We start from the raw sequence: 13,402 nt of genomic DNA on the forward strand, positions 1-13,402 counted from the left end.
TGCAACAATAGAGAAAATGTAGGTTTCAATTTATCAGAGAAGCCCAGTATGCTGAACATCAAGCCAGCACAATGATTCTTCAAATAAATCACTTAAAAAAGGAAACATGACTTTAACTAGAACACAAGCAAAATATAAATATGTAAATGTTGCCTTCTAACTTCCTTTACATTGAATTGCTTAACTTTAAATAATAGGTAGGATTTTATAACTTCTCTTAGAGAAGGGAATTGAATGTTAAGCTGTTCAGTTATGAGGACTGGATTTCCCATTGCCATCCCATCTGCATTTGATATCAAATCAATTAACGATTAAATGCGCCTGGTTGTTATACCTCAGTAGTGCAGATGAGGCAGCAGAAAATTAGGTTATTTGGAGGGAGGGCTTTTCCTCCAATCCATTCCTGATGTCAGCCCTCCAAACTGGGCACAATAAGCTGAGGGTTAAAGCAAATGGCAGTTGGACTTTCTGATGATGATTGTCATGAAACCTCAGGCTGGAAAGTTCCTTGAAAGCCTCTTCAGTCCATTTTAGACTTCTGTCTTCTCTGACACCATCCACTTTTCCTGGACAAGGATCTGAAGACACAGTTGCAGAATCTGGCAGACTGAATGTGACTTGGGCAAAACAAATAAGTATTTTTTCATTCAAGTCCCCTCTGCTCTGGTTGTCATGAGATAAAGGAGGCTGGAGACCATCCACATTATCCCTTTCCCATTTAGCAACTGGATCCATGATATATTTAAGTGCCAATCCATCTCCTGTGACCTCTCAAGTGCCATGGCCCAACCATGATCTTTCCACTCTCTTCTATAATATTTCATGGGAAACTCACTTTGAGGCTTTGTTTCCACTTCCTTCAGATTCCCTGTGACTCCAAACATTTACCACCATGATAACTACCAGGAGTCTCAACAAGGCTTTTTCACAGAAGCCAAACAACATCCTGAGAAAAAGACACACATACTCCAAAATGGCCTGAAGTGATCTGCTACTGAAACCATTTGAGGATTGTCAGGTAGAAGGTGTCCTCACTGCAAGTTCTGCTGTAAAGCAACCGATGTTTCCTTAGACTCAGCACCCTTTTCTCCAGTACATTATCTGACATATGTAGAGTGTTTCTGGCTTTTTTATGGCCTGTGACAAATTTTTTTTTAAGTTAATCTGATATATTTTCCCCAAACCCAGGATAAGAAATCATTGGGAATTTACATCTGATTACCAGAGGTTCATGCTCCCATATTACAAGGCTCAAAGTTATGAATAGTAGTACTTGCTGGGTTTGTGTTTTGTTAGTATTTTTTCAAGTTAAAATTAAGTGTTACTTTTCCGAAGAAATAGCCAGAATACTCTCTCAAATTCAGAAACCGACTGGCACAATTTAAAGTCAGATATTAGTTCTAACCAAATTATATTCTTTTGTCTGCCAAGATACCTTGACAGACTTAATATCTGCAGGCAAGCCTATCTGATAATCCCAGCAATATTCTGGAGATAAAATTTTAGTGGGCTTGTTGAGAAGGAAATACTTGTTTAGGTGGCTTTCATCATGCCACTCAGCCTCTATGTCATTTTTCTTGTCCTGGAGGATTCCATTGAAACACTCTTGGGTGATGTTTAGGACCTGAATGGGTGTGCCTCCAAAAATGGCTGCATGATAATAAAAATCCCCCTCGCCGTACGGAATATATGCTGCAGACTCCTTCCTCCTCTCATAAGTAAACTCAAGAGGATCTGCTTTGTACCACCAGGCTTGTAGCTGAGCCACTGACTGGCCAAGGGTCTCCACACCAAAGTTATCTTGGAAGACCTGGTCCACATCCATGCAGAAGAGGAAATCGACTTCGTATTGGATGTGGTTCATAATGTGCTCCCCAATGGTCTTCATGCGCATCATGCTGATGTCCTGCCACCTCTTCTCAGGCTTGACCTCAAACACTTTGAAGGAACGCAAAGGACCCAGCTCTATCAAAGGCAACCTGGAGACATCATCCATCATGATGTAAAATATGACTTTGTGGCCAACCATGAAGTATTTATTAGCAGATGTTAAGAACTCCTCCAAGTAATGCTCAATGTATCTGAAAGAAAGAAGAAAGGGATCAATGTAACCTCTGGGACTTTGTAGGAGACCATGTACTTTCTAATAATTTTGTTTGTATTTTGAAGTCGAGAGATAACTATTTTTTTCCTATCATAGATGTACATTTTCATGTGGAGAGAAATCTGTTACTATAACATTCCTCACTGCTCTCCACTGTTCAGTCACTCTGCCTTGGGGAAGTGGAGGGACTTACTGGCTTCCAATTTTGGAAAGGCGACTGGCCACGAATGGCCCTGCCCCTCCTCTCCTCTCATTCTTGGAAACTGTATGTGTTGGAGATAGTATGTATGCTTTGGGCCTTACAGGATGTTTAGTGGTACAGACACCATTCTGATGTACAGAGGCCTGGAGTTTCTAGTGCTATAGTTGCCTGGTTGCCCGAGTCTTTCTACTTCTGTGGTTCAGTGTTAGGTGGCCTGGAGCCTACAAGATATAAGCCACATTCTCCAATGCCAGCCTCAACTGTAATGAAGATGATATTTACTACCATCTGCCTTAGCCCTTTGTTTTGGTTTAGAATTTGGGTAGGCAAAGGGGATGTGAGTTCTTTTTTTCTTCCAAGCTTTATTGGTAGCACTATGTAAAATAAGTTTAAGGTATACAAAGTGTTGATTTGATACACTTAAAATATTGCAAAATAATTACCACCTTAGTTAAAAAATACCTCCATCATGTCACATAATTACCATTTCTCTTTTGTGGTAAGAATATTTAAGACCTACTTTTTTAGCAACTTTTAAATCTACATAATATAGTATTGTTAACTGTAATCACCAGGCTGTACATTAGATCCCTAGAACTTACTCATGTTAAAACTAGAAGTTTACACCCTTTAACTAACATCAAAAACTCCATTAGCCTTCCTCAAAAACTCCAACCTATATCCCAATGTTGCTACTACCCTACCAGATGCACCATGTGACCCTTGGGTCCTATGGGGATGCATTAAGCTGAACATTGCCACTCTGGAACCTAGAGAATGAGTAAAGGGACATGGATATCTTCCCATATTACATATTCACTCTGTAAGCCTCCCACTGATCACCCAAAACTCCAATCCATTGTCCAGATACCACCATAATAAGTCCCATCCAAATATCAAAGCAAACAACCTCTGAGTTAGCCTTATTTAAACTATTTTTTTTCTTTTTAAAAAAGTCTTTATTTTTTACAACATTTTTAGGTTCACAGAAAAATTGAACCAAAAGCATAGAGTTCCTGCCCAGCCAGTATGGCTCAGTGGTTGAAAATAGACCTATGAATCACGAGGTCACAGTTCAGTTCCCAGTCAGGGCACTTGCCCATATTGTGGGCTCAATCCCCAATAGGGGGCATACAAGAGGCAGCTGATCAATGTTTCTCATCATTGACATTTCTCTCTCTCTCTCCCTTCCTCTCTGAAATCAATTAAAAAATGTTTTCAAAAAAAATTTTTTTTTAAAGCACAGAGTTTCCTTATACTCCCCTTGTCCCTTCTCTCTCCCATATTCTTCTCCACTTACAACATTCAGCACCAGGATGGAATATGTGTTGTAGTCAGTGTACATACACTGACACATCATTATCACCCCAAGTCCATAGTTTACATTAAGGTTCACTCTTGGTATGCATCCCATGGGTCTGGACAAATCTATAAGGGCATGAATTTACCATTATGTATTATACAGAATTTTCATTGTCCCCCAAATCTTGTGTTCTACCTATTCATTCATTCCCTCAACCCAGCTCTGGCAACTACTGACCTTTTTACTATCTCCATAGTTTTACCTTTTCCAGAATGTCGTACAGTATGGAATCATACAATATGTAGCCTTTTCAGATAGGTTTCTTTCACTTAGTATATACACTTAGGTTCCTCTGTGTCACTAATACAGATAATATTCCCATCTGGATGTACCATAGTTTATCCATTCAACTGAAGGATATTGTGGCTGCTTCCCACTTTTGGTAACTATGAATAAAGTTGCTATAAACATTTGCCTGCAGGCTTTTACGTGGACATGTTTTCAATTCCTTTGTGTAAATACCAAGGAACACAATTGCTGGATTGCATGGTAAAAGTATGCTTAGTTTTGTGAAGAATCTGCCAAACTGTCTTCCAAAGGAGTAGTACCACAAGCAATAAGTTCCTGTTACTTCCCAGCATTTGGTGTTCTGTGTTTTGGATTTTGGCCATTCAAATAGGTGTGTAGTAGTATTTTAGATGTTTGTCTGTTCATTCAAAAAATACCATGTTGATATCTTCTGTAACCCAGCTACATACTCCCTTGTAAAGCCATGTGGATCAGAGACAAGAGGGAGGAGTAGAAAGATGGCTTGACCCAACTCATGCAAACCCCAGACTTATGCTCAGTGGATGTGGACTGAATTTAATGGGATAATCACAGTACTGGCCAACCATGATGTCTTGTGAGTAATAATAACTGGTAATAATAATTATTGGTTGCTGCTTGGATCCCTTTCTTTACTACCCAATTAAAGTGTATTTATAATGGAGGCCGCTAAAAACCTAAGCATTTACAGTACTGAGTCCTTAAATGGAGAACATGAATCTGAGCAGTATAAAGAAGGACTTCGACATGGCTCTGTGGCTGATGGCTAGGAAATTCTTTGGTGTTTTGTACCTTTAAGAAAAATTTGTAGTGCCCTGAAGCTGGGAAATAATCCTGTGGGGAGGACGTGAGCCATTGTGTAGTCTAACACTGTTTAGAGATTGGAGCACTGAGATTGCATTGTTATTTGAAAATAAACCAAACATCACACCTCCTAAAAGTCCAAATACACTCTTGTGAAGATTTACTGCCGATGAATATAGTCCTCTCCTGCCTCAGAGCAGAGAGCACAGGGCTTTCACTGGACATGTTATTTACCCTTTGGTTCCGCAGTTGCAACTGTGGACAAAAAGGGGGGCTATACAGAATGTAAACCAGTTTATCAGATCATAAATTCCTAATTGGATAGATCATGGTGGGTAGTCACGCCCCAGGCATATAACTTCTTTAGTAAAAGGTTTATTTTTAACTTTAAGCAAGCTCTGTCCATTGTTTCTGTGCTTCTAGGTTAACATACCTTTGAAATAAGAGTCCCACCCTCAAGAGAGCACATAATCTTAACTATCCCATACACCATGCTTTCTTCCACCCTCATGTAATATTTATTTTCTTTTAAAATATATTTTATTGATATTTTACAGAGAGGAAGGGAGAGAGAAGAGAGCTAGAAACGTCGATGAGAGAGAAACATCGACCAGCTGCCTCCTGCACACCCCGCACCGGGGATGTGCCCGCATCCAAGGTACATGCCCTTGACCGGAATCAAACCCGGGACCTTTCAGTCCGCAGACCGATGCTCTACCACTGAGCCAAACAGGTTTCGGCACTCATGTAATATTTCTTATGTTTCCTCCTTAATTTCAAATGCATAAAAGAAACTGCAAAACTGTCATTCTCTCAAACATTTGAGGTCTTACTTCCCGACAACTGTTATCAATTTGGGTCAAATAAAATCCTATAAAAATTCCTTATAGGTTTAGCCGAAACTGGTTTGGCTCAGTGGTAGAGTGTCGGCCTGCGGACTGAAGGTTCCCAGGTTTGATTCCGGTCAGGGGCATGTACGTTGGTTGTGGCATATCCCCAGCAGGGGGTGTGCAGGAGGCAGCTGGCCGATGTTTCTCTCTCATCGACTTTTCTAGCTCTCTATCTCTCTCCCTTCCTCTCTGTAAAAAATCAATAAAATATATATTTTTTAAAATTCTTTATAGGTTTAGATGTTTCTCTCACTGACATAACTGTTGGTTGAAGTCATGTGGGGCAGTTCTGTTCTCTTTGGAAACACCAGGATCAAATCAACCTGCAGCATGGCTGGCTTGTCCCTTCTATTGCCAAAGGATTAGGTGAGCTGGGTGAATATTGGCTCCCAACTCAACAATACTGATTCTTCTAGTAAAAATGTCAAAACTATAGCCGGTCATGGCTTCTGACCCCTGGGTTGGAGGACTTAGGAGGACTATCAGGTCTACAGAGCTCTCCTTTAGGTGCTATGGTGGGCAGAGCTTGAGCTCATATCAACCTGGACCTTCAACTCTTTGTACTGGGCAAAGGGGTCAGCTTTCCACATGGCTTTCAGAAAAGGTATTGATGAGAAAGCCAGGAGATGAGGTTGGGAAAGAAATAGGAAAATTGAACATTTGCTTCTTTTTTTGTTTTGTTTATTTGAAAAATCTCCAAAAGAGTGAAATGCATTGTATTTTAAAACTAATATTACGAGCTACCAATTTCAAGAATGATTAAAATTTGGGGAGAAACATTCTAAACAAGGAAAAGGAAGCTGAAAGAGGAACCTATCCAACTTTTACAAGAGGAAGTTCTGGCCAGCCAAATCTCTGTGGGCCTAAGTCCTCCAGGAGGAACCCAAGGAAGAGTGGTCAGCCAGCTCCTACGTGGAAAACCACCACACTTAGATCACTGAGGACCTGCTCTAAGAGCTTTCGTCCTTGGTCCTAGGTCTTGAGAGCATGGAAAGAAAGAACGATGCACTAACCGCTGGCATTTTTGGAATGTCCAGAGAAAGCCATGGAGATCGGGGCGAAGGTGACTGTGGGTGAGCTGTACACTCTGGGCTCAGTTTGTATAGCAGACATTTTTACCTATATCCTGAAACCTCACTTTGAAGTTGGAAAGAGTCCACTCACCGACTATGGTTTTGTCCTCATTTTTGGGGGGTCTCAACAGAAATGAGACTGAAATGGTCCCATTATAACATCCTCCCATCTGAGCATTCAAACAAGTCATGAAAAGCCTCTGTAGACCCAGGGAGACCATCACAAGCATTTTGACAGTTGGAACAAGAAGTCAATGTCAAGTTTAATGGAGATACCTACCTTCCAATAGCAAAAACCGTCAATCCCACAGTAATCTTCTGTTTGCCATAGTAATTTTCTAAGATGGCTCTGTTGTAAGTGCCTTCCCACACTATAGGTGCCTTCCAACTAGTCACTGTCACCACCTTTGGCCGTTTCCTGGTGACAAAACACAGAGTCCTGTGAGTGGGGACAGCTTTCCTGAGGTGGGGCAGAGACTGCAGAAAACTTGGGCTCAGCTGGGATTTGCAGTCATTGTCCCTGAATCCTGGCTGCATCATAGGACATTTCAGGGGCAGCCTCTTCCAGGTGTGGGATGGGAGGCCCAGGTGCCCCTGGAGGTTGTTATGGGAATCTTCCCTGCTCATCTCATATCCTCTTTCCTATCTCCTCAGCCCTTTCCTAAGTTATTATGCCTGCAGGTACCATCTGAGCCTAAGAAAGACCTGATCCTTGATATAGGGTGATGAGAAAGGGGCAATGAGCTGAAAGAGAGAAACCATTTCAATGTGCCTTTCACATTTCAGAAATAAAAGGATTTCTGAGTAGGAACCTTGTTAGAGGCCCAAAAGAGCCCCAGACTTGGGGGTTCTGGTGTTACCATTTATTTCACAAATAAGGAGAGTGTGTGTGTGTGTGTGTGTGTGTGTGTGTGTGTGTGTGTGTGTCCCGCCCGAAAAGAACAGACCCAGCAGAGGCCCCTATAGCCCAGGCTGGAGCACCCAGCTCAGACATGGGCCTCCTGACTAGGAGCACAGAGAGGAGGGGAAAAGCATGCTGTCTGCACTCAGAATACTTGAAAGGAACTTGGCAAAGCCAATACAAACACAGGAAGCAACGTCAGAGCTACAACAAGCTGAAGGTAAAGGCAGAAAGGCTCAGGAGCAGCTGAGGCCCAGCACAAGGCTGGTACTCAGCCCGGAGCGGGTGGTGGAGACTCAGCTCTGACCCTCTTTTGCTCAGGAAGTAGCAGCATTTCCCCCTTGGGAAGCAGAGACTGAAACAGACATTTCTATGTAAATTCCAGCATACACAGGCCTGATCCTGCTAGGCATTTGCTTGTACTTCATCCATTGCAGGAAGAAGGTCAGTGTTGGAGGCAAAGTCTGTGCTCTGAGCCACCACCCTATATCACTTCTTATGTGGACATTTCCTTGCTATGCCATGTAGTATGTCCATTGTACAGGTAAGAAAATCAAGGCTCAGGAAGATTTGTTAACTTGTGCCACCGATGATGGTAACTAACACACACTGAGCACTTCCTGTGGGACCAGGTAATGTGCTAAGAGTTTCACCCTTCAGAGGTGGATGCTATTTTGATTCTCATTTTATCAAAGAGGAAACTGTACACAGAGAGGTTAAATAACTTGCTTGAGGTCACATAGCTAGTAAGGGGCAAAGCTGGAATTTGAACCCAGATAGGCTAAATCTGGAGTCTGTGCTCTGAGCCACCACCCTATATCACTTCTTATGTGGACATTTATTTGCTATGCTGATGAAGCTGGGGCTAAAACCTGGGTCTGCCATTACTTACTCTCAATTTAGCTACTTCAGTAGTTTTATCACTGCAGACTTAGAAATTATCTTTTCCCCCTTTTGTTTTTAGAAGCTTTTGTAGTGCTTTAGTCACACAAAAGCCCCAGCTTTGTTAAATGACAGAATTTCAAAAAACACACACACATACCCCACTGCCATAACCAACATTTCTGAACTTATTGTCACCTCACTGCAGTTCTGTTTTAGCTTGTCAAGGACCTTTTGACAGTTCTGACCCAGCCTAAGTCATGCAGTTGTGTAGGAGCTGGACATCTGCTAGGCAGGTAATAATAATTTCTTAAAAAGGAAAAGAGGAGGAAAGGAAGGGAACTGGTGTAGTGAATACTTACGGTACACAGGGCCTAAGTACTTGACTTTCACTGCCTCATTTAATCCTTACCATGGATTATAAAATAGATGCTGTCATCATCTCCATTTTACAAATAAATGAGGCAGGATAGGAGAAAGGAACTTGGTCTTGAGCCATTTAATTTATAGGAAGGGCCAGACCAGGGCACTCAATCTCCTGGTATACATTTTGGAAGTTCCTTCTCCTTTACCAGGCCCAGTGCTGAGCACGGGGATCAGAGAAATGAGAACTTCCTACCCCCTACTCTCCCTTGTGAATCTCAGTCCTGACAGGTGGCTAGCCTCCTACACACACTTCAACTACATGACCACTCAGGTCACAACTTTTAGAAAGACTGAGTCAGAAAACCAGTGCTCAGTTTGGTTACTTGGCTGGGAAAGTTCCTTTGAGCAGGAAAAAAAAAATAGCACTATTAAAAATTAATGTTTAATTAAAAATGTTCTATTTCCCATCTGTTAACTATTAAATTCCACTGGCAAGTCCAATATGTCAGCTCCCCTGACTAAGAAAAGAAGCCAGATGACTCGCAGGGAGTGGTGGGGAGGAGATGGGAGACAGGATAAGATCAGTTTCCTGAATGAACCTCTTTATCAAGGTGTCTTAGTCATCAAGACTCATGTGCAAGAGCTAGCCTTTGCCACTCTCAACTGCCAAAGATGTTCAAGGTCACAAAGATGGGGTTCTAAAAGGAGGGGAAGTGCTGCTGGGAAAGACTAGGGGCTGCTCCCAAAACTTTCCAAGCAGAGTATCCACCGAGTTAACCAGTACAGGCCAAAGGCGTACCACAAGTTAAAAGGGCTCCAGAACCAAAACCTAACACTCGTGAGATTGGTAGCTTTTTCATTGTATGCACTCATTTGTGGGAACATTGTAGTATCTACCCAAGTGGTGTTAAAATTCCATTAACTGTGCAGGTCAACAAAGATGTGGAATGTACACATTACTTAGTGAATGCCTTCTAAGCAGCAGCTGCTGAAGAGACCCAGCAAAGAGCCTATGGCAACAGGGACAAGGGTGGGGGCTGTGAAATGCAGATAAGATGATGTGGGAAGAATTTTAGAGAAAGAATTAACAGAAACACATTAATGATTTAGACTGTAGGATGGGTGGAGGAGGAGGCTGAATCAGAGAGCTGTCCTAGACCCTGGCTTGAGATGGGAAATGGGAACAAGTGTTTGGTGGAATCACATGAGACATGCAGAGACAGCACGCAGACAGTTAGACAGTCAGTGCTCAGAGGAAACCTTTGGGCTAAAGATATACATGGGTATCAGTCTCATACAGGTGTCCTCTAATGCCCTGAGAATGGATGAGAGCACATGGAAGGTGGTGTGTAAAGAAGAGATGAGGATACTGGACTCAACCTCCAGAAGCTCTAATCTGTGAAGGCGGGAAAGGAGAAGCCCCAGTCAAGGAGACAGAAGGGAGAATGGGGAGTAGGAGGAAAAATACAAGGATCTGGTGTCTTGTATTTGAGACACCAGAAGCTGAGAGATATTGATGTAGAAATGTGTACACAACATACTGTGATGTTTTAGGTAATTTACAGAAAAGAATACATTTATATAGTAAATATATTTATTTGTTTATTCCATTGTTGATCTAGTCATTTATGTGAGAAACGCACTCTGGTGCCTGAGAAGGCTTAAATTCAAACCAATATTCTTTAAATATCTGCTCACCATTCCTTTAGAGAGAAGCTGAGCCATGCATGGGGGAGACTGAAGAGAATGACAGCTGGTGGCCCTCCTCTCTGTTCCTAGTAATTCAGCCCTGACCCGCCACTCAAATCCTGCTCAGCAAGTACAAGTGTCACCGTAAAAGTGTGCTACCCTCATGAGAGGGTGGTCTGAGACAGGTGGCAGATCCCACTGGCACCTGTATTCTGATGGCTTCTCATCCTCCATCTCCACCATATATCGTCTGCTGAGCTTGGGCAATGCTAATAGATGGGACACATTGTTTGTGTGCTTTCCCTCCACCCCCAAATTTATAAGTTTTTTAAAACCTAATCCCCATTTTTATGCCCTCTGATTGTCTATTTTAAATTTTTTTTAAAAAAGCTTAGTAAGCTATTATCTGAACACAGTAATGGAGAGTGACCGGTAGTTTGAAAAACACCAGTTAGCCTATCATAGATGTTAGATAAATATTTCTTGCTAAAATTTCATGCTGAAAAAATGCATGTGTGGCCCTGACATTTTGCATCACCGTTACCATTTTACAGATGAGTTTAACTGAATCTCAGAGAGAATTTTCTTGCTCTGACTCTCCATCCTGTGGCTTTCCACAACCTGCCGTCTTTAAGACCACAGCTGAGTATTTTGTGATTCACCTGCTACCACTGGCCAGTCACCGTGTTATTGTTCCAGCAATTGAGTCAAAACATCCAGACTCTGTTTCTCATCTTATCTGTCATTAAAGGTCTAAGATTCTGTCTCCCCACTGAGGGATGTGCTCAGTGACACTGTTGCCTACACAGCCCCCTGCCACCTCCCGCTAACCCATGGATTTACTGCACGTGGGGGACACCCTTACTCTGGATCGAACCAGTCGGATAGCTGAAGCTCTTCGTTGTCTTCCTTTTCTCTCTCTATGTCTTCTTCCTCTTGGGAATTGTGGGTCCTATGTACAAAGGGAAAGCAGGGTGAGTAAGGCAGGGAGGGTATCTGCCATGTTGGGAAGTTAGTGACTGGCTGAAGAAGGTTCATAACACTAAACGGTTATTCATAAGGACATATTTTGGGTGAAAAGACGCAGTACACCCCTTTGTTATGATGATCCAAGACAGCATAGTTAGCAGTTTAATAACACACCGGCCCTCAGATTTCAGGGGTGGGGGAATTTTATCAAATAGTCCACATAAGGACATCTTATGATAATCTTTTCCACAACCTGAACTTCAGCCCAATCCCCACTCACCCCAAACTTAAAAAACAAAAACAAAAACCTTTAATGTTCCATTGCCCACCATGAAATAGATTCCTTGTATGATTTTAATAAGTCAGAAACATGAGTGACTGAGACAGCCATGGTGATGACACTATTTATCTGGACTCTACACATGTTCAGTCGGTGGAAACAAAGACCAGTGTCTCATAGTCTTACCCATTTTCAAACCAGTTCGGAAACCACCAGCCCTTCTGACTGCCGTTGTCACCAAGTTCTGGGTTTCTAAGAAATGAAAAAGATGAGAAACATTTTTAGAAAATGAGGCAGTCCTAGACTGGGGTTTTTCCAAATTCTTTTTATGACAGAAAATGATTAAACAAAAATTTTAAAACTGTCAGCTGGTAAAACAGACAGAAGTGAAGCTGCTCCAGGTGAATGAGAGAGGCCGGGCCTGACAGTGCCCAGACCTCTCCTCCTGGGACAGCCCAGCACTCACTATCATCCAGGGAGCCCCACAGGGTAGGAGAGAAAGAGAAGATGGGGGTGGGCGGGGGTGGGGGTGAGGAACGGGACTACGACGACAGACAGTAATACTTAAACGCAAGTCTTGGATCTGCCACTTACTATTGTATGGCTATGATAGGCAATTTTTCCCTTTCTGAATCTCTATTTTTCTCCTCTGGAAAATCAGATAATAATACTAATACAGGGTGGGGCAAAAGTAAGTTTATAATTGTGATCTACTTTTGCCCCATCCTGGATAATAATAACAATAATAATAATAGTAACAACAACAATAAACCTACCATGTAGGTAGCTAAATGAAATAGCATACATAAAAGAGCTTTCTAAGTTGAAAATAAATGTAACAGGTTGTCATCTTAATAAAGAAACCAGCCCACCTGTCCAAGAATGATCTCTTTTGCTTTAACTAGGACAGTGTTTTTCAACCTTTTTTGGGCAAAGGCACACGTTTCATGAAAAAAATCACGAGGCACACCACCATTAGAAAATGTTAAAAAATTTAACTCTGTGCCTATATTGACTATATATAAAGTAATTCTCTTGAATAGGAATCAAATAAACACAAAGGAAGTATTTTATAATTACTTTATTATGAAATATTAAGTAAACAAAATAGTGAAAAATTATAAAATTCTTGTCTTGTCTGCACCTACGGCACACCAGGCAACATCTCGCGGCACACTAGTGTGCCGCGGAACAGCGGTTGAAAAACGCTGAACTAGGAGAACTCAGGTCGCTACAAAGTCAGCAGTCACAGCCTCAGGAAATCTGAGGGTCTCTGCTTATGTGGTGTATACATTTATTGTTTGGCAGCTATTGTCCCAACCTTGAATCTGGGAATATATGCCACCTGATCATGGCATATGATCTTTTTTATGTGTTGCAGAAACCTGAGGGTCTCTGAAAGTCAGAAACCTGTAATCAGAAGCCACCTTCCCCAACAACATGCAGAAGTTTCCACACTCATCTTGTGAGTCACCCCAAGGTATGGGCCTTCTGGGGAAGGGGAAATGGGAAACCAGGCAATGTAGGCCTTTTGTTTGGACAAATTGAGTGCTCAGGTGTTGTTATTGGACATGATAATATTAAGAAACCTGTTTGAAAGCTCATCCACTTT

General features: G+C 41.9%; 1 protein-coding gene and 1 long non-coding RNA gene across 11 annotated transcripts in view; one reads left to right on the forward strand and one right to left on the reverse strand.

The window, feature by feature from the left end:
• The window catches only part of LOC118716118, a 63,384-nt gene that overhangs the window by 42,944 nt on the left and 7,038 nt on the right, over nt 1-13,402 (forward strand). Inside the window, exons 3-4 of one of the 3 annotated variants that reach the window (XR_006741214.1) lie at nt 10,562-10,630; nt 13,172-13,270. This is a non-coding gene — a long non-coding RNA (uncharacterized LOC118716118). Of the gene's footprint in view, nt 1-10,561; nt 11,435-13,171; nt 13,271-13,402 lie in introns of those variants that run through there. The other 2 variants (XR_006741213.1, XR_004987059.2) reach the window with 2 other exon arrangements.
• Nucleotides 1-13,402, reverse strand: part of GGTA1 (glycoprotein alpha-galactosyltransferase 1 (inactive)) — a 66,648-nt gene that overhangs the window by 14,730 nt on the left and 38,516 nt on the right. For all 8 annotated transcript variants that reach the window (XM_045579883.1, XM_045579880.1, XM_036432874.2 and 5 more), the window contains 3 exons: nt 11,977-12,042; nt 11,407-11,493; nt 6,984-7,121 (listed from right to left, as the gene is read on the reverse strand). In XM_045579883.1, the coding sequence (XP_045435839.1) occupies nt 6,984-7,121; nt 11,407-11,493; nt 11,977-12,042 (291 nt within the window). The remainder of the gene's footprint in view (nt 1-6,983; nt 7,122-11,406; nt 11,494-11,976; nt 12,043-13,402) is intronic.

This window comes from Pipistrellus kuhlii, unplaced genomic scaffold (assembly GCF_014108245.1).
Source record: "Pipistrellus kuhlii isolate mPipKuh1 unplaced genomic scaffold, mPipKuh1.p scaffold_m20_p_12, whole genome shotgun sequence".
NCBI lineage: Eukaryota > Metazoa > Chordata > Mammalia > Chiroptera > Vespertilionidae > Pipistrellus > Pipistrellus kuhlii.